We start from the raw sequence: 18,451 nt of genomic DNA, 5'->3' as shown, positions 1-18,451 counted from the left end.
TTAGACACATAGACTAATACGATAATAGGAATTGGGAATAGGTGGAGAGAAAAGTAGTATACAAAGAAGAAGAAGAAGAAGCTTCTAGAAATTCTGAATAAGGAGACAAAAGGGGAAAGAAGTGACCACCTGGTGAGGATAGTGTATCTCTCTGTACTTACCGGCCGAATGCATTTTATTGCCCTGTACATCTGTGTGTTCGGAAATGAAGCGATTCAGAAAGCAAATCCTTTTTGGAATTGGAAAAGAAAAAAGTAGAAAAAAGTTAGATTCGGAAAAGATGCCCAAAATTACGGATGGATAAAGTTCAACTCTGATTATCTCAGTTGCTGTGAAAGATATCAAAAAGATGTTAACTTATAAAATGATTATTATACTTTGATTATTATAATTTTACACATTTTGCTAATTCGCAACTATTCAATACCATTTACAGGAATTGAGATAATTAAGGTCGAAGTTATGATAATACTAAAAAAGCAGGTAGTTATGGGATAAGGCAATTTTCCCTAATTATTAGTCTTCCTGGAACTTATATCAAAAAAGTGTTAACGAATAAAACAATTGACATAAAACTTTACACACTTTATTAGTTGACCGCATTTTGATATCTTGCACAGGAATTGCGATAATTAGGGTCAAAGTTGAGATACTGAAAAAGTAAGGCGGTTATGGGACGATCACACTTTAGATCTGATTATTTGATTTACTGTAACAGATATCAAAAAGACGTTGACTAACAAAATGATTATCATAAAATTTGACATATTTTATCAGTCGGTCGCTATTTGATATCTCTCCTAGGGACCGAGATAATTAGGGTTAAAGTTGAGTTATGATCAGAAAAACACCTAACTCTAAAGGGGGACTCAGGAAAAGGTCACTTCCGGAAAACAATAAAGAAAAGAGTAATTAGTGTGAAAGTGTGAATTAGACATCGGTCAATAACAATTTCAGTTTTTAGAGAACAATTTTAATTTTTTCAAAATTAGATTTTTAAAAAATAAATCACAGTTGAAAAAGAAATGGAAGTTGAAAAACTAGAAAAACTATTATAGAATTTAGACAAATCGGAATTTTGAGAAACAGGTCAAATTTGGTTAAACTCGGTCATGACCTAGAAAACCTAAAAACGCAATATGGCCCAGAAACCCGAAAAATTCGGTCATGGCCTAGAAATCCAAAGAACTCGGTCATGACCTAGAAATCCGAAAAACTTGGCTCTAAAAAGTTGTTATAACGGTTTGAAGGACTTGAAAAATTTAAAATAAAGTTGAAAGGTTTTCGAACACTTTTGGACTGTTTGGATTGTGAAAATTACCAAAAAAAAGCTAAATTGGTCTAGAAAAGGGTGAAAGTGTCAAAAACGATTGAAATGATTTTAAAATTGTCTAAATAGTGGTTAAAAGTGTCTAAAAACGTATAAATAGCCAACAGACGGTCCACAAGTATCAAACGTATGGGTGCCGGGTAGATTGAGCTCTAGAATCATGTCAAATGTGAAAACCATTAAAATTACTCAAAAATATGAAAATAAGTTTTACAGTTGTCTTTAGGGGCCTAAAAACGGGTTTGAATATTTGAAAAAAAAATTAGAGTTTTGAAGGAAAATACGTTTAAAAGGTGTCAAAAACCCTTCAAAACCATCAATAATACCGAGCTACGCGGTAAAAATGGTCCAAGCGTTATCCAAAACGGGACCACTCACTATTCATAATTAATGCATAGTAGAGAGGGGGTCAGTCGGGGGGGGGGGTGGTGTCTCCAGAATCGGATAAAAAGAGGGATGAAAAGGCTGCGTATGTTCCTTTTAGTGTGTTAGTCCGTGTCAGGGAAGGACCTTCGTGACCATGGACAACAGGAGGAGAGAGAGAGAAGAGAGACGCAGACAATAGAAAATCGAACGGGGGGAAATTAGAGGTAATCGGAATGGGTCAAAAAGGGGAAGTCTCTTTATAAGGAGACACGTTCAAAAGGTCACAAATGTATCAAAAATGGATGGAGGGGAGAAGAGGTTTAGAAAATGGTGGAAAAGCGAATTTAATTGGCTCTGAAAACTGGGTCAGGAAATTTGAATGTTCTGAATTAGCAGAGTTTAGGAAGATTTAGAGGAAAATAGAACATTTGTTCGTTTAGAAACAGACTTTTAGGATGCGTTTGGAAAGGGAACAAGGACATCTGGACAAACAGATAGACAGACAGAGATCGGCTTTTAGATGTCAAATTCTGGAAAATATGACATTTTTGAAATTGGAGCTCGAAAGAATGAAGTCTCTAGCTACTCTAAGAACCGAGATAGGGCGATTAAAAGTTTTTGAGAGACGCAGGGAGTTAGACCGTCTCGTCGCCTGCGACTCCAGCGCTTTAATTTTCAAACGGATGTATCTCGGCTTCTAGACAAGCTAGAGAAATGAAACTTGTTTGAAAAAATAGAAAATCAAAAATTCTCAATTTCCAAACAAAAGCCAATCTTTTAGGTGCTCTGGAACCCGATATACGATCATTCAAAACTTTGAAGAGGATGCAGACAGTTAGAGAAAAAATTAAAAATTATTCTGGGATAAATTTTGAATTTGAAAATTATTTTAAAATTATCTTCATCCGGAAATCTTCTTTTTCAATCTCCGATGTTCATCGTCTCTTCAGAAGACGTCTCCAGAAGACGTTCGAATGTTAAAAATGAAAGTGTGTCTCTTTTCGTTTCAAATGAAATGGAGAGATGGGTCATTTCCATTTCATCCGGGAGACAGAGAGAATAGAGGATCCATCTGTCTTCATACCTGTCGCCCGGAAAGAAAAACGGGTTGACTCATTCGATTTGAATTGAAAAGGAGAGGGAGAGGGAAATTGATGATGAGCAATTAGGAAGAAAAGGTTTTGGGAGAGGCTACCAGCTAGGTTTGGCTAAAAACGCAGACGGCGAGACACTCTAACTGTCTGCGTCTCTCAAAAACTTCAAATCACTGTATCTCAGCTCCTATGAGGCCTAGAAAAGTGATTTTTAGAGGGATTTGAAAGAAATTTACAGTTTCAAGTTTAATTTTAAAAGTTTACATTCCAAAAGTTCAGGTAAAGCAACTATGAATACTATTTTCCAAAATTTGACTTTGATGAGCATTGATGAGCAATTAGGAATAAAAATGTGTTCAGTTTTCAGAAACTCAGAATTTTAGACATTCAAAAATGAAGAATTATCCGAAATTCCAAAATTCAGAAGACTGAAATTTCAAAATCAAATCATGGAAATTATGAAATTTCAAAAAATCTCAAAAAGATTTCAAATTAAGATTTCGAAAATTGAATTTCTTGTTTCTCAAAAATCAGTCATTTAGAAACATAATTTCTAAAATTTCACACCTAATTTAATTTCATTCGAATTTCAAAGATTAAGCAGATATTGAACATTTGACCTATTTTTTTTCAATTTTTGGAAGTTTCCGATTTTTTGAAAATTCTAAAAAGTCAATTAAATTTAAGAGTCTGAAACTGAAAATGAAATCTTCAAAATTAGAATTTCAGGATTTTCTTGAACAAAATTTCAATTTCGAACATTTCGTAAAATCTGGGATTTTTGAAATTCTTCAAAAATCCAAGTTTTCTCAAAATATCTCAATTTTAAATTTTTCAGGGGTTAGATCCAACTAAAAAAGGGTTTTTGTTTGGTTTTGGATGAAATAATAAAACAGTAGGTACAGGTTGACTTTAGGGACAAGGACGCCTAGTTGGAGATAGAGAGGTGACTAGGTGATTTATGGGACATTCTGTTGGAAATAGCAAAACTGAGACAAAGAAGAAAAAAGAAGTGAGAAATTAAACCTGATGATGGTGGTGGGGGTAAATAGAATTTGGGAGGTAATAGAAAATAGAAAATTCGGAAAATATAGTGAATTTTCAGATTTTAGAGATAAATTTATGAAAATCTGCTTCAAATTTCACACCTTCTGTCCAAACTCCTGTTCTCTAGCTCATCTAGAAGCCGAGATACAGTCATTTGAAGTTTGGAAGAGACGCAGACGACGAGACACTCTAACTGTCTGTGTCTCTCCTAAATTTCAAAGTGGTGTATCTCGCCTTCCAGAGAACCTGAGAGATTGGGTTTTGCTCAGAAATGTAGAAATTTTGATTTTCTATGTTTCAATCCAAATTTCAATTTTCTAGCTCATCTAGAAGCCAAATTACTGTCGTTTGAAGATGAGAAAAGACGCAGACGCTTAGAGTGCCTCGTTGTCTGCGTCTCTTCAACTCTAAATCGCTGTATCTCAGCTTCTAGTAATGTTAGAATGCTCATTCTTTTGATTGAGAAATCGGAAAATCTTGAACTTTTAAGCCTAGTTATGCGGTTTCCAAAAACCCCTGGAAAATTAACAAATCACGAAATGATTCAAAATATAATTTTTGAATTCTGCTCAAAATTCCACACATTTCTGTCCAAACTCCAATTCTCAAGCTCATCTAGAAGCCGAGATACAGTCATTTGAAGTTTAGAAGGGAAGCAGACAACGAGGGACTCTAACTGTCTGCGTCTCTTCAAAGTTTTGAATGATCGTATCTAGGCTTCCAGAGCACCTGAGAGATTGGTTTTTGATTAGAGATGTAGGCTTTTTGCTCTTCTATGTTTTCAAACAAGTTTCGATTCCTAGCTCATTCATAAGCCGATGTACGCCTCTTTAAAGTTAGAAGAGACGCAGACGCTTAGAGTGTCTCGTTGTCTGCGTCTCTTCTAAACTTCAAAGCGCGGTATCTCGGCTCTTAGAAAATCTAGAATGCAGATTTTTCGTGTGTGAGAAATCGGAGAAATCCTATTTTTTTAGGTCCAAAAAAGCTGGAAAATCTACTGATCACCAATTTGAAGGAGTGATAAGTAGAGGCAAGTACTACGACGAAACTTGGGTCTAGAGAATAGTCTAAAGCAATTATAAAGTGAACAAAATGGAAATTTGGAAATCGAGGAAAGAGAGAGAGAGAGACGGTGGTATATATTCAAATTGGGGACGCCACCGCCCATGATGATATGTCATTGAGAAGCCAAAATGTCTGCGTCTCTCCATCTCTCAATAGATACGATCTACCTTGGGCGGTCAGTCAAGGTCTCTGTTCTTACCAGTCGACCGTAGACGCCAGAAGACGTTGAATGAAGGCACAGAAGACTCGTAAACGGTTGAGCGACCGCGTAGGAAGAAGGTCGCTGTTGTTTTCGGCAGGGAGAGGATGGGAAAATGGATGAAAAACGGGTGACAATTAGATGGGATAGTAGTGGACATCTGGATGCACAGATCTAAGAAGGGATATAGACAAATCAGATGATAGCGGTTGTGTGGACATTTGAACATGCTGATATAGGTATCATTTGCTGAAACCCTAATTACCGTACTCCCTCTAATAGAAACTGACCCAAACGTCAAACTTTGAGGCTGATTATCTCGATGCCTGTGAAAGATATCAAAAAGTTGTCAATTAATGAATTGTTTATCATAATATTTCTAACATTTTATCAGTTGACAACTTTTTGATATCTCTTGTAGAAATTGAGATAATTGAGCTCAAAATTCAAATATAGAAAAGCCTTTTTTTAGAGTGTTTACGGTATCTTATCGCGCTAATTATCTCGGATGTCGTAAGAAATATCAAAACGTAGTCAATTAACAAAATGTATATTTTGAAATTTTACACATTTTATTAGTTGACCACTTTTTGATATCTCTTACAGAAACCGAGATAATTGGCTTGCAAATTGAGAGATTGATTTCTAATTTTTGATTGGAAGAAAAATTGAAATTCTGGATAACAAGTGTGAAAATTATCCACAATCTAGAATGTGTTCCCCTCTTATGACTCACAGAAAGAGCGATTTCTATCTCTTCTCTTCTTCTTTTTTTGTTCCTTTGCGGTAGATCGAAATTTTTTGATTCGATAAAAAAGAGAACACTAAAAAAGTTAATGTTCCATGGGGGTACTAATGTTGCCATTAACCTACTGAATTCAGGAAAATCGTCTGATTCATTTTTTAGAGATTTTGGAAAGTTCGAGAAGTCGGAAATCAAAAAAATTTGAAAATTAGAATATTGCTAGAGATATCTTAAAAAATCAATTTCGAAAGATTTGAAAATTCCGAAAATCTCAAAATCGGTAATTTTTGGAAATTCGGAATACCGTAATACCTGGAATAGAAGGGCCGGCCTTTCTATTGTTCCATGGTGTCTCTAGAGGACGCTTTTTTCAAGGGCCCTTCTGTAAGAGGTGCCCTTCTAATACGGTTTTTGAAAATCTGGAATTTCTCTGGAATTCAGAAAATTTTAAAAAAGGAAATCGGGAATTTCGTAAACTTGGAATTTTGAAATTTTGGAATATCGTACAACCTGTATGAAAAGGCCGAGCCTTTCTATTGTCCCATGGTATCTCCCGAGGACGGTTTTTTTCAAGGGGCCCTTCTAATACAGGTTTTCCAGTATCTGAAAATTTGGCAACTCCAAAATTCAGAAACCAAAAAACACTGGAAGTCCAGAAACATGTAGAAATCCAGAAAACCCTAAATCTAGAACGCCCGACGGTACTTCCGATGGGTCCTTTAAAAATGGGCCCTTCTAATACAGGTTTTACAGTATCTGGAAATCCAGAAACCCCTAAATCTAGAACATTCTCTACAACTCTAAAATTACCAAACACATCGCCTATTCCACGACCTTTTTTCATCCGAAAATCCACCACCACAAAACCAACACCTTCTCTTTTTTCCGTTCGTTTTTTTCCAAAAAGCATTATCCTTCTATTCCAAGGACATTCTGTGTGTTGAACCAACCGTCAGATACACACCTATATAAAAACTGGGTCGTAAGGTTTTTGAAATCGGAGACAAAATGTTCCAAACGATTGAAGAAGGGAAAATTAGAATCGAACAAAACGATATTTTTTGAGAAGCTATGAAAATCAGACTGCAAAAAAAAATTATGAAAAAAAAAGATTAAATAAAAATCAAGAATAAAAAATTTTGAGGATAATTTGAGGTGACTTCCGAACCCAGTTTTTTTGTCCGAAAATTGCAAAAATCTCTTTTTTTTTTAAATTTTTCGAATATTTGAGATTGGGATTCTTGAAATTTCCTTTTATTTTCGTGCTGAAAATACTGATTTTGTATCAGTTTCGAAAATTTTCAATTTCATAAAACTTTGAAAATTCGAATATTCTAAATTTCATTAAAGTTCTGAAAATTTTACCTTAAAACCTGTATTAGAAGGGCCCTCCGAGAGGGGCTTGGAAAAATAGAAGAGCCCCCTTCAAAATGTGATGCAAAATTTTGGAAAAAACTGGCCGTAAAAATAGAAAGGGCCCTCCGGAAGCACATTGGAAAAATAGAAGGGCCGGCCCTTCTAATACAGGTTTTACGGTATTCTAAATTTCATTAAAGTTATAAATATGTAACTGTAAAACCTGTATTAGAAGGGCCCTCTGTAATTGAAGGGCACCCCGTAATAGAAGGGCCCTCCGAGAGGGGTATGGAAAAATAGGAAGGCCTCCTGTAATAGAAGAGCCCCCTGTAATAGACGGGCCCCCGTAATAGAAGGGCCCCTTCAAAATGTGTATTAAAATCTGAAAATTTCCGTACTTTTTCATTGGAAAATATTCCGGTAACTCCACAATTCAATAGAAATTTGTCGAAACTCTATATTTCAGATTTTCATGAATTTTGAACGAAACTTCGTCGAATTTTTCGATGCAAAATTTTGGAGAAAACCGGCCGGAAAAATAGATGGGCCCCTCTAATTGAAGGGCTCCTGTAATTGAAGGGCCCCTGTAATAGAAGCGCCGGCCCTTCTAATACAGGTTTTACGGCTTAATGTCTTCAAATCGTTTGTATTTTTTGCAATTATTTGACTTTTTTGGAATTCTGATAACTTTCTATTTTTTAAAAATTCTGAAACTTGTGAAATTACACAAACCCAAGTTTTCTGAAAAATTCAGAATATCTAAATTTTCAATTTCTTCAATTTGCTATGTTTTATCAGAAATTTTCATAGTTTTTCATTTCTATTTTCGTCACGATCATATGCGTGTCGTATCTGTTATCAGCACTGATAATCTCCAATAAATTATCCAATTATCACCAAGTCATAAAAGAATCAATCTCTTCTGATAAGATAACAATATCCCTCTCCTACTCATTTCTAACAGATTACTAATCTTTCATTAATTTGTGTTAAAGAATCTGAAATAATCCAAAAATAAATACTCATTGATAACTGATAAGATTATATTGGATTAGCGAAATTCTTGGAGACCAAAATTTTTTCCAGATTTTGCCGTTGCAAAATGTGTGTCTAATCGTTTCGGCTTGGGATTAGAATGGGAACTTCATTCAGAAAAAAAATATAGAAACTTTGGGAAAAAAATTGGGGACCATGCGGACATCTGGATACACAGACAAGCAGAGAGACTCAAGACTTTTAGAATTTTTGGGAATTTTCTTTGCAAATTCGAAAATTCGGAAATTTCGATTTTTCAATAATCTGGAAAATAAGGAATTTGAAAACTTCAAAAATCCAGGAAATTCCAGAAATCCTAAAAATGACAGATGTTTCAAATTTTCTGAAAATCAGAAACTCAACAAACTTAAAAAAAAACAGACATCTGGACACACAGACAAACAGAAAAAAAATGAATTTGAACAAGAGTTATTAAATAATTAAAAACCATTCTATTATAATTTGTAGATCCTCAATTTTGAGTTTTTTGAATTTTCTTCCACATCTTTGATTTCTTGACTTTCAGCTCCTTCTTCTGGAACATTCTCGAATTCTCTTTGGCGTTTTCTGAGTTTTGAGAGACGACGTTTTCAGAATTATTTTCAGAATTCTCTAGAATCTTCTTGGTGACACCACTCGATCGACGTTTGCTTCCGAATACAATTTTCGAGACTTTCTTAATGGAATTTCGTTTTTTGAAAACGGATTTTTGATCTTCGATCTTTTGGTTTTTCGATTTTTGACCATCCAATTTCTTCAGAATTTCATGAATATATCCGGTGAGATGTGGTGAGCCGGAGAGAGGAGCCAACGTTTTTTCAAGGTCCATTTGAGTGGAAATATCGATTGGAATCGTGTGGGTGGCAAGGTATTGAAGGGATTTGGGAATCTGAAAAAATTGGAAATTTCAGGAAAGTTTAAGAATCTTGAAATTTGGAATTCGAAAATTTCAGAATTTCAAAAACTTAGAAATTCAGAGATTCAGAAGAATTCAGAAAACCTGAAACTCCCAAAATCTAAAATGCAGAAATACCGAAATTCTGAAATTCAAATGATCTGAAATTCAAAAATTCTGAAATTCAAAAATTTGGAAATTGGGAACGTCAAAAGAGCAGAAATTCGGAAATCTAGAATTTCAGACTAATAATTTGAAGTTCAGATACCGTAAAACCTCTAATAGAACGACACCCGATCGTCCACTTTAAGCCTATATATCTCATTTCTTTTGAAAGATATCAAAAAGTAGTTAACTAGTAAAATGTTTATCAGGATATCAGCAACATTTTACTAGTTAGCCACTTTTTGATATCTTTCACAGAAAATGAGATATATAGGCTCAAAGTGGACGATCCGGGTGTCGTTCTATTAGAGGTAATTGGAGTTAAAAATCTGAAAACCTCAATTTTTCAAATTTTTAAATTTTTAAAACCAAAAAACTCACATCCTCTCCATCTTTGACTCGGTTGATCATTGTTCTGATGACAACTTTTTGAGACGGCGCCATCTTTCCAAAAATCTGAAAATATTCAAAATTTAGAAATTATAGAAAATTAATTTTGGAGAAAATCAAAGCTGACGTTTTGAGCTCAATTATCTCAGCTCATTAAAAGGTATCAAAAATTTGTCAACTGATAAAATGTTTGTGATAATTTGATGAACATTTTATCAATTAACAAATTTTCAATATCTTTAATAGGAACCGAGATAATAAGCCCCAAAAATTAGGCACAGGGAATGAAAGTGCGCTATATTGATACCTTGTTTTCGACCCAATTTATCTCAGCTCAGATAAAAGATATCAAAAATCTGCCAACTGATAAAATATTGGTCATGTTGTCACCAATATTTCATTAGTTAGCTAATTTTCGATACCTTTTATAGAAACCGAGGAAAACTGGACCTTAAAAGTAGGCGCATGTAGTGCAAGTGCGCTTCAATCACACTAAAAATCTAATTTATCTCAGTTCCTGTGAAAATTACAAGAAATTCGTCAACTGACAAAATGTTTATCATATTATTCATAAAGTCTTTTCAGTTGACAAAATTTCCATATCTCTTATAGAGACCGAGAAAAAATTTGCTAAAAATAGCAACTTCAAAAAATCAGGATTATTGAAATCGCAAAAAAGAAATGTAAAAAACAATATACAAAGCAATAGAGAAATAGTAACTAAAACAAAAAATGTAGGTACATGTATAAAGTAACGACTGTGAGGGTATGTTATGCAAGTTGGTATGTGTGTGCGTAGACCGACCGACCCCACCGGTCAATAAGAGCCAACATCATGGGAAACTATGTCATTTGCCCTTCTGGGAAGGACAAATGTCAACTGTCCTTATACAACCAGACGGCTCGCACCCCTACTAGTGTCGACTCACGGTATAAAAAACCAAAAAAAAAGAACTTACCACCAGTCGGACTCGAACCAACATCGTGTGGGCAAAAGCATAGCGCGTTAACCACTACACCATGGACGCAACGGCGAGAGGTGGCGGCCAAGGTGTATACATCTAGCGGCCCTTCGTGCTCTTTTTAACCCTACACGGGCTTTATGATTTGTTGTGGTGAAGCCAAGGTAAGGTCGTTAAAAGACTTTCTAATCATTTATTTTGTTTTAACGATAATCAATTTTTTAGAAACATCAAAAAGGCACTGAAAAAAAAGACTGACCGGATCGGTTTTTATAGGGGACTAGTAGAGTTTACTTATTTCGTTCGACGAAATATCAAAAACATTTTTAGAGGGGCAAGGAATAAGGGGAGAGAAATTGAGATGAATAACCTAGAATTTGAGAATTCTAGGTAATTTTTACAACGGATTGTGCATCATTTCGCGTCGAATCTCGCTGCCACGCGGAGGGATGGACCGGTCGAGAAGACCAAGTTCGCAAATGCATCTGAAATTTTTGAGACTTTGAATTAGAGTTTTAAATATTACCAGTGTTTTGCGATTTTGCGAAATTGAACTATCATTGTGTAGCTCTAAAATTTTAAGGTTTTAGGATTTAGGAGTTATGAGATGTGAACCTTCAAATTTTGTATTATGCTACGCAAACTTTGGGCACCCACACTTCCGCTTCTATTATCCCTAGATATTTGAAATTTAGTTATATGAAAGTCATAATTTTGAAATTTAATCCCACAAAGTTTCAACGTTCTAGCTCAAGTTGTAATCGAGATATGACTCTTGGAAATATAGGGCGAACCGCGACGCGACCGCAACGCACATAGAACACTTCAAGGACTTACATCTCCGCTTTCTTCGCGCCTAAAGTTTTGAAATCTTGGGAGACTAAAGTATCGCACCTTTAAAACTGCTACACAAATTTTCAGCTTTCTAGCTGTACTAAAAGCTGAGATACAAGGTTTGAAACTAAGCTACTCACTGGTGTGGAAGCGTCAATATCCTTTTTCTAAGAACCCGTATCTAAGCTTACATAAGTCCCAGACTGTTGAACTTTGGGATGATACAACCAATACATTTGAATATTAACATTACGGAATTTCAAGGCTTTAGCTCTTTTGGTAGCCAAGATATGACGCTTTGAACAATCGTGACGCGCCAGCTACCACCTCACAAAATTTCAAAAACTTGTATTTTGGCGCTCCCTGATCGTAGAGCTCTGAAACTGTTCTTAGACATACCTATACTGATCGGGAATCTCCAACAACGACTGTACAGCAACCTTCACATCACCATCCTCCAACGAAGTGGACTTTTTGATAATGTCATGGAACTCAACGAAATGGAAGTTGTCCCATGGCCGTTTTGGAAGCGACTCGTCGAATATCTAAAAGCATCTTCTAGAAATACAGTAACCCTACTTTATTACCCTCATCATATCCCATGGTCCATCTCCAACTCCAACGACAATAATGGATAATGGATGTTGGCAGGCTTGAACGATCGCTCGTCGTGTGGCTCGCTCGTTTGTTACTTGTCCGTCGGCAATGATTACGAGAATGTGGTACTGGAAACGAAAATTCAATATTATTCAAATTTTAGAAGTCTTTTCCACCAATTCTGTCTAAAAACCATACTTCCAGGCCGTCTGTGACCCGAGATACATTCATTTGGAGCTTTGGAGAGACGCAGACGACGAGACACTCTAACTGTCTGCGTTTCTTCTAAACTTCGAATGGTTGTCTCTCGGCTTCAATGTGAGCTAGAAAGTTGGCTCTTGGAATAAAATGAGGATTAAACTCACATCTCTCGACTTCTGACAAATCTCCATCGCTTGATAGATCAACGGCGCAAAGTTGGTGGGTCCGGAGAGCGCGACACTTGGGGTTACGGTATTATAAATATTCAGAACCTCATCCAAACTTCTGCAGTCACCCTCGCCCTTCAAATTAAACACACTCCAATCGCCAGTCTTCGCGTCTCCGAATCCATAAACTCCCAGTTTTCCCTGTCCAGCAAACGGTGCCAATGTTCTGCCGAGGATAGTGATAACTTGCTGATAAGGGTTTTTAACATGGGGATGAATTGTATGAAGACTGCGGCCACCGAATGACTCCTCTCCTTGATATTTGTTACTTGCGGTGTAATCGATTCCAAAGATCAGGTTTGTAGTTTCCAATCCAGCTTTTCTCATCGCCTCGGACAAAGAATCCAAACTGGTGATGGTCAGAAGCATCTCTTGCATTGAGGTCACTCCCAATACGGACAACAATGATGATTGCTTCCGAAGGTGGCGGTATGGATAGACATCGCTGCTGCTCACTCCTGAACCCGACCGACGATCAGAGCCAAGAGAGGAGTTCGATGGAGCGCGGTTGCCAAATGCTGGGAGGATTTGTGGAGCCTGGAATTGTGGTATGGGTTAGGAGGGAAGGAAGAGTTTTGGGTTCAAAATTGGAATTTCCAATCGAATCAAAAAGTGGAGTTGAGAAGTTGAGAAGATCCACAAGAAGAACTCATTTGCGAATTATGAGCTCCAGACTACAAACCAAGTCAAACGCGCTGATATAAAAGAGCTGAAAAGTTTTGAACCAAAAGTCAAGAAGGCAAAGCCAGCGAAATCGAACTGCGTAGTTATTGCAGCTAAAAACTTCCTTCAAAACTGTGTAATTTTCATTCTTTTGGTCAATTTTTGAGCTAATTATGCTTCTTTAAAAATGATGGAGAGGCGCAGACAACGAGAGTCCTCTCGTTTCTCTGCGTCTCTTTCAAAACTTCTAATCGCTGTATCTCGAAGAAAACCGATTTTCATGATTTTTAGCGAACTGTGATACTAATTAAACAGTTCAACTTTTTTTTTTGAAAAAAACTCTGAAAAGTCGGGCTGGGGAAATTGATTCGAGAATGTTAAAAATCTACTTTATAGAACTCCAAAAATTTTTGAAATCATTTTTTTTTCTGTAGATTTTTAATATTTTTTGAATTTCCTTCAATAATACTTGAAATAGAAGGCCAGCCTGGAGCCGAGATACAGCGTTTCAAAGTTTTTAGATAGACGCAGAGAAGCGAGAGTGCTCTTATTGTCTGCGTCTCTCTGTCAACTTTAAAGGCGCATAACTGGCTTCAACGTTGTCCAAATAAAAAGAAGGTTAAATAGTTTTAAAGGAAATTTTTAGATTTTTCATGCTGCCTTACAAAATTTCACTTTACTAGCTTAGCTTTCTTGGCATCTATGTAGCTCAAAAGAGAACATTTTCAATTTCTGTATTTCACTTTTTTGATTCAAAAAGAAATTCCAAATTTGAGCCCTGGATAGAAGTGAAGAAGAATGGGGGGGGGGGGGGAGGGGGGGAAAGTTGGACTATGACTAGGGACAATACACGTGGTTTTTTTGATCTACACCGAGGTACAGTACATGCGCAAAGAAGAGCTACAGTAAGACAAAATAGAAATGGGCTTACCCGTCCGACGGGCTTCAACAGCGACGAGTCGGGAATTAGAATCGGTTTATCTTCTTCCTCTTCTATCTATAAAAATTGACACAAATTGATTAGAATGGAATTCAAAAATTAATTGCATAATTCTAGAAATTCGAATTTTTTAAACATTGAAAAATTAAGATAAGATGACACATGCTGTTTTTAATTCTCTGAAAATTCTGAAAATTGTAAAAAAATTAATTTAGAACACAAGGATAGAGGAAAAGAGGAGTGAACAGAGATAACAAAAAGTCTGAAATTTGGAAAATTTAACTGAAAAAAAATGAAACAAAAAAATGTTTGGGATGCAAGGGAAAAATCTGGAAAAATCTGAAAATTTTACCTGTTGTGATTGCTTTTTGAGAGTGTTTTGTTGTTGTTGCTGGAGATCTGAAATTTGAGAAAAAATTATCTGAAACTTGCAAATTATGAAAATTCGGAATTCTAAGATGTTTTGAATGTTTAGGATTCTTAGATTTTTAGATACTGGAATTCAGAAAAGTCAGAACTCCAAAAAATCCTTATTTTTCCAGGTCATTGACCTAATTTTTTTGGGTCATGACCCAATTTTACTAGGTCATGACCTAATTTTTCCACGTCATGACACAATTTTTCTAGGTCATGACCTAATTTTTCTAGGTCATGACCCAAATTTTTCTAGGTCATGTCCCAATTTTTCTAGGCTATGACCTAATTTTTTCTAGGTTTTTTCTAGGGTTATGACCTATTTTTTTTCTAGGCCATGATCTGATTTTTCCTAGGTCATGACCCAATATTTCTAGGTCATGACCCAATTTTTTCTAGACATGACCTAATTTTTTCTAGGTCATGACCTAATTTTTTCTAGGTTTTTTCTAGGGTTATGACCTATTTTTTTTCTAGGCCATGATCTGATTTTTCCTAGGTCATGACCCAATTTTTTCTAGGCATGACCAAAATTATTCTAGGTCATGAGCTAGGCCATGACCTAATTTTTCTAGGTCATAACCTAATTTTTCTAGGTCATGACCCGGTTTTTTCTAGGCCATGACCTAATGCTTTTGTTTTGGCTCTTTGGGAATTTTTTGAAAAACAGACTTTGAATCTGTAGTTCACTCTCCGCGGCGACCTTATCGAAGTAATCAATCATATTCTCGCTCGTCTCACTCATCTGATCCGGTGGGATTTCGACACTTTGAATCTCCGGAGCATATGTCATATCATCGTGCTCATCATGTTCAACTCTTTCGAATACATCATTCGTTTTCACTTGACGACTTGTCGCCTCGAATGACGGATTCTTTGGCGCCAGTTTTCTCTTATTCTTCTGCTGGAGGTGCTCGTGCGCACTCAACATCTCCTCTTCCATGATAAACTTGTCCGGTTGGTTCTGCTGTCCAATGTATTCCATGGCATCTTGAACGTACAAATCCGCGGTGGCCAGGTTTTTGGGGTCATCGTTTTGGGGTCCTGATCCTTGGATGGGGACGTTGTAGGAGAACTGGATGGGGACCTCATGACCCTTTCGGCTGATGGGGACATTGATAACGGTTCGTGGGGATTCGGGGACAGAGTTTTGGCGGGTGACCACCCCTTGGGCAAGAGGACCTTGTCCTGGGGAATGAGGTCCTTGTCCTTGGTAGAACTGTCCTTGTCCTTGGCCTAGGGGACCTTGTCCCTGAGCAAATGAACCCTGTGGATATGGACCTGTTCCTTGGCCAAGTGGTCCTTGTCCTTGGATGAACTGTCCTTGTCCATGGGCAAGGGGTCCTTGTCCTTGGCCTTGGGGTCCTTGTCCCTGGGCAAATGAAGCCTGTGGATATGGACCTTGTCCTTGGCCTAGGATTCCCTGTCCCTGGGCAAATGGTCCTTGCCCAACCTGCTGCTGATGAACCAACGCTGGCCGTCCTTGAGGTGGCTTGCCAATCGGCGCCACTCCTGGTAGGTCCAATCCCAAATCATATTCCTGATACAGTTCCTGTAATTGGGCAGCTTCTGTTGGACTGATCCTCTTCACTGGTACTGGCTCTCCAGCCTTTGGCGGATAATCATAGATCGGCTCCGACACTTTCACATAGTCATCTGAATCGGCGGTGGTTCTACGGCGTTCCTCTTGGATGGCGCTGGGGCGCGTTTGCTGTTGTTGTTGGAGCTGTTGAGGAGTCAGAACGGTATGATAGTGGGGTTCGTCGTGGGCGTGGAAGTCGCTGATGTCGTAGTCGGTGAGTTGGGAGTCGCGGATGCTGAAAATTTTGAATTTGAAGTTATTTTTGAATTTGAAGTTAGATTTTCAGTTTTTAGCTTGTGGTTTGAGAAAGAAAACCAGGTTCATAGTTCATCTAGGAGCCATGATACAACGACTTGAAGTTTTGAAGAGACGCAGACAGTTAGAATGTCTCGTTGTCTGCGTCTCTTACCCGGAAACTTTAAAAGGACATATCTCGGTTCCTAGTTAAGCTAGAACATTGAAACTTGGATAGGAATATGGGAAAATTTTCGGAAAACGTTTTTCACTAGAGACGCAGACAACGAGACACTCTAACTTCCTGCGTCTCCTAAAAACTTCAAATTTCTGTGTAATTCGGCTCCCAGATGAGTTAGAAAGTTGGTTTTTAGACAGTTTTTCCAGAATTTTCTCAATTTTTTTCTGGAATTTTTCATATTTTTTAATTGTTATTTTTGTTTTCTCCGTCAGTTTTCTACTATGTATTCCCACGCATTTTTTCGCATTGCTTATCACATTTTTTCTTTTTATGACATTTTCCTAGTAGGTCAACATTAGGACATTTTTTGATTTCACAACAATTTTCTTTGCTTTTTATGTTGATTTTCTGTCTGTGTGTGTACTATGAAATAATAAAGTATAGATTGTTTTCACAAATGTCAATAAGGTCAAAATTTTTATCATTCCTTTTCTGTTGATAATTTTTTTCCACACCCTGTGGTTTACAGAAAAAAAAATGAGGGGACAACATGATTGATGTCATATATAAATATTTGGTGTGAATCATGGAATGGCTTTTCAAAAAGGTTAAACTGCTAAAAATTTTTCAGCGAAAATGCTAGAATTTTTTCGAAAATTTTGGCAGTTTCTGTACTTAATTAGATATTAAACTTCATTTTGGACTGAAAACCTAATTTCTAGCGCTCCTAGAAGCCAAGATACAACAATTTGAAGTTTTTGAGAGACGCAGACAGTTAGAGTGACTCGTTGTATGTGTCTCTAACTAGGAAACTTTAGAGGGTCATATCTTGGATTCTAGACAGTGTAGAAGAAAGATTTTTGTACGAGTATTTAGGATTTTTGACATTTTTTTCAGAGGTGTAGCCTACTTTTGGAGATTGACTTGCTTCTTTAATGTTGATGAACTAAAGTTTGTCCAATTTGAAGCGATAATCACAAAAAGTATACAATAAATTATCAATAGTGTGCTGTAAGAAATAATTTTCCCAAAAATTTCACACATTTCTATCTAATTTTTGATGCTCTACCTCAACTAGGAACCGAGATACAGCACTTTGAAGTTGAGGAGGCTAGAGACGCAGACAACGAGACTCTCTAACTGTCTGCGTCTCTTCAAACTTCATATGGCTGTATCTCGGCTTCTAGGAACGCTAGAAAGTTGGTTTTTGGACCAAAATGAAGTTGAGAACATGTAAGATTGGCTAGAACAGGAACACCAAGGCATTTTCAAATTTGCTTTTTAAAATTTTTTCCAAAAGTTCCACACATTTCAATCCAATTTCCAACTCTTTCGCTTTTCTAAAAACTGAGGTTTGTCCCTTGAAAGTTTTCTGGAAAGAGCCGCTGACGACGAGACGCTCTACCTGTCTGCGTCTCTTCAAAGCTTCAACTGGCTGTATCTCGGCTTCTAGTAACGCTAGAAAGTTGCTTTTTTGACCAAAATTAAGCTTTAAAAAATGAAGATTTTAACATGTATTAAAACCAGAAAGACTAAATGCTCTAGCTCTTTTAGAAGCCGAGATAAGTCCATTAAAATTTTTGAGGTTAGAGGCGCAGACGAAGAGATTCTCTAACTTTCTGCGTCTCTTTGAAATTTCAAGATACTGTAACTCGGCTCCTGGATGAGCTAGAATGCTCACTTTTTCGAAACTTTGATTCTTCTTTTTGATATTTTTGCATAGTTGTTGTACTTTTTTGTGACGTAAAATCTAATCTCAATATGGCTATGTTTATACATGACTCATGTCTTTTCCCTGGACCTTGCGGAACTGTATCAAAAGAATGAAAAACTTTTTTTTTGTTTCTCTCTTATCATTATCTTTTATGCAACACCCTCCTCTTCTCCTTATCACTAAAAATACCATCATTTTGTCCCCCCTCTCATCTC

At 36.7% G+C, this 18,451-nt stretch overlaps 2 protein-coding genes across 2 annotated transcripts in view; both read right to left on the bottom strand.

Moving 5' to 3' along the window:
- Positions 1-8,709: 8,709 nt before the first annotated feature.
- On the bottom strand, positions 8,710-9,741 carry CBG21972 (the record flags this gene model as incomplete). The annotated part of the gene is made up of 2 exons (XM_002629879.1): positions 8,710-9,126; positions 9,679-9,741. The coding sequence occupies 2 exons, from the start codon at positions 9,739-9,741 to the stop codon at positions 8,710-8,712; spliced, it is 480 nt and encodes a 159-aa protein (XP_002629925.1).
- A 1,305-nt stretch (positions 9,742-11,046) lies between these two features.
- Cbr-cpna-1 overlaps positions 11,047-18,451 on the bottom strand; it is a gene marked incomplete at both ends in the record, with an annotated part of 31,275 nt that continues 23,870 nt past the window's right edge. Inside the window, 8 exons of the mRNA XM_002629880.1 lie at positions 11,047-11,134; positions 11,883-12,028; positions 12,071-12,208; positions 12,446-13,045; positions 14,103-14,150; positions 14,470-14,510; positions 15,198-15,711; positions 15,982-16,342. Of these exons, the coding sequence (XP_002629926.1) occupies positions 11,047-11,134; positions 11,883-12,028; positions 12,071-12,208; positions 12,446-13,045; positions 14,103-14,150; positions 14,470-14,510; positions 15,198-15,711; positions 15,982-16,342 (1,936 nt within the window). The remainder of the gene's footprint in view (positions 11,135-11,882; positions 12,029-12,070; positions 12,209-12,445; positions 13,046-14,102; positions 14,151-14,469; positions 14,511-15,197; positions 15,712-15,981; positions 16,343-18,451) is intronic.

Source organism: Caenorhabditis briggsae, assembly GCF_000004555.2.
Source record: "Caenorhabditis briggsae complete genome, chrII, whole genome shotgun sequence".
Lineage (NCBI taxonomy): Eukaryota > Metazoa > Nematoda > Chromadorea > Rhabditida > Rhabditidae > Caenorhabditis > Caenorhabditis briggsae.
Note: the sequence above shows the minus strand (reverse complement) of the source record. Positions and strands in the feature narration are given on the sequence as shown.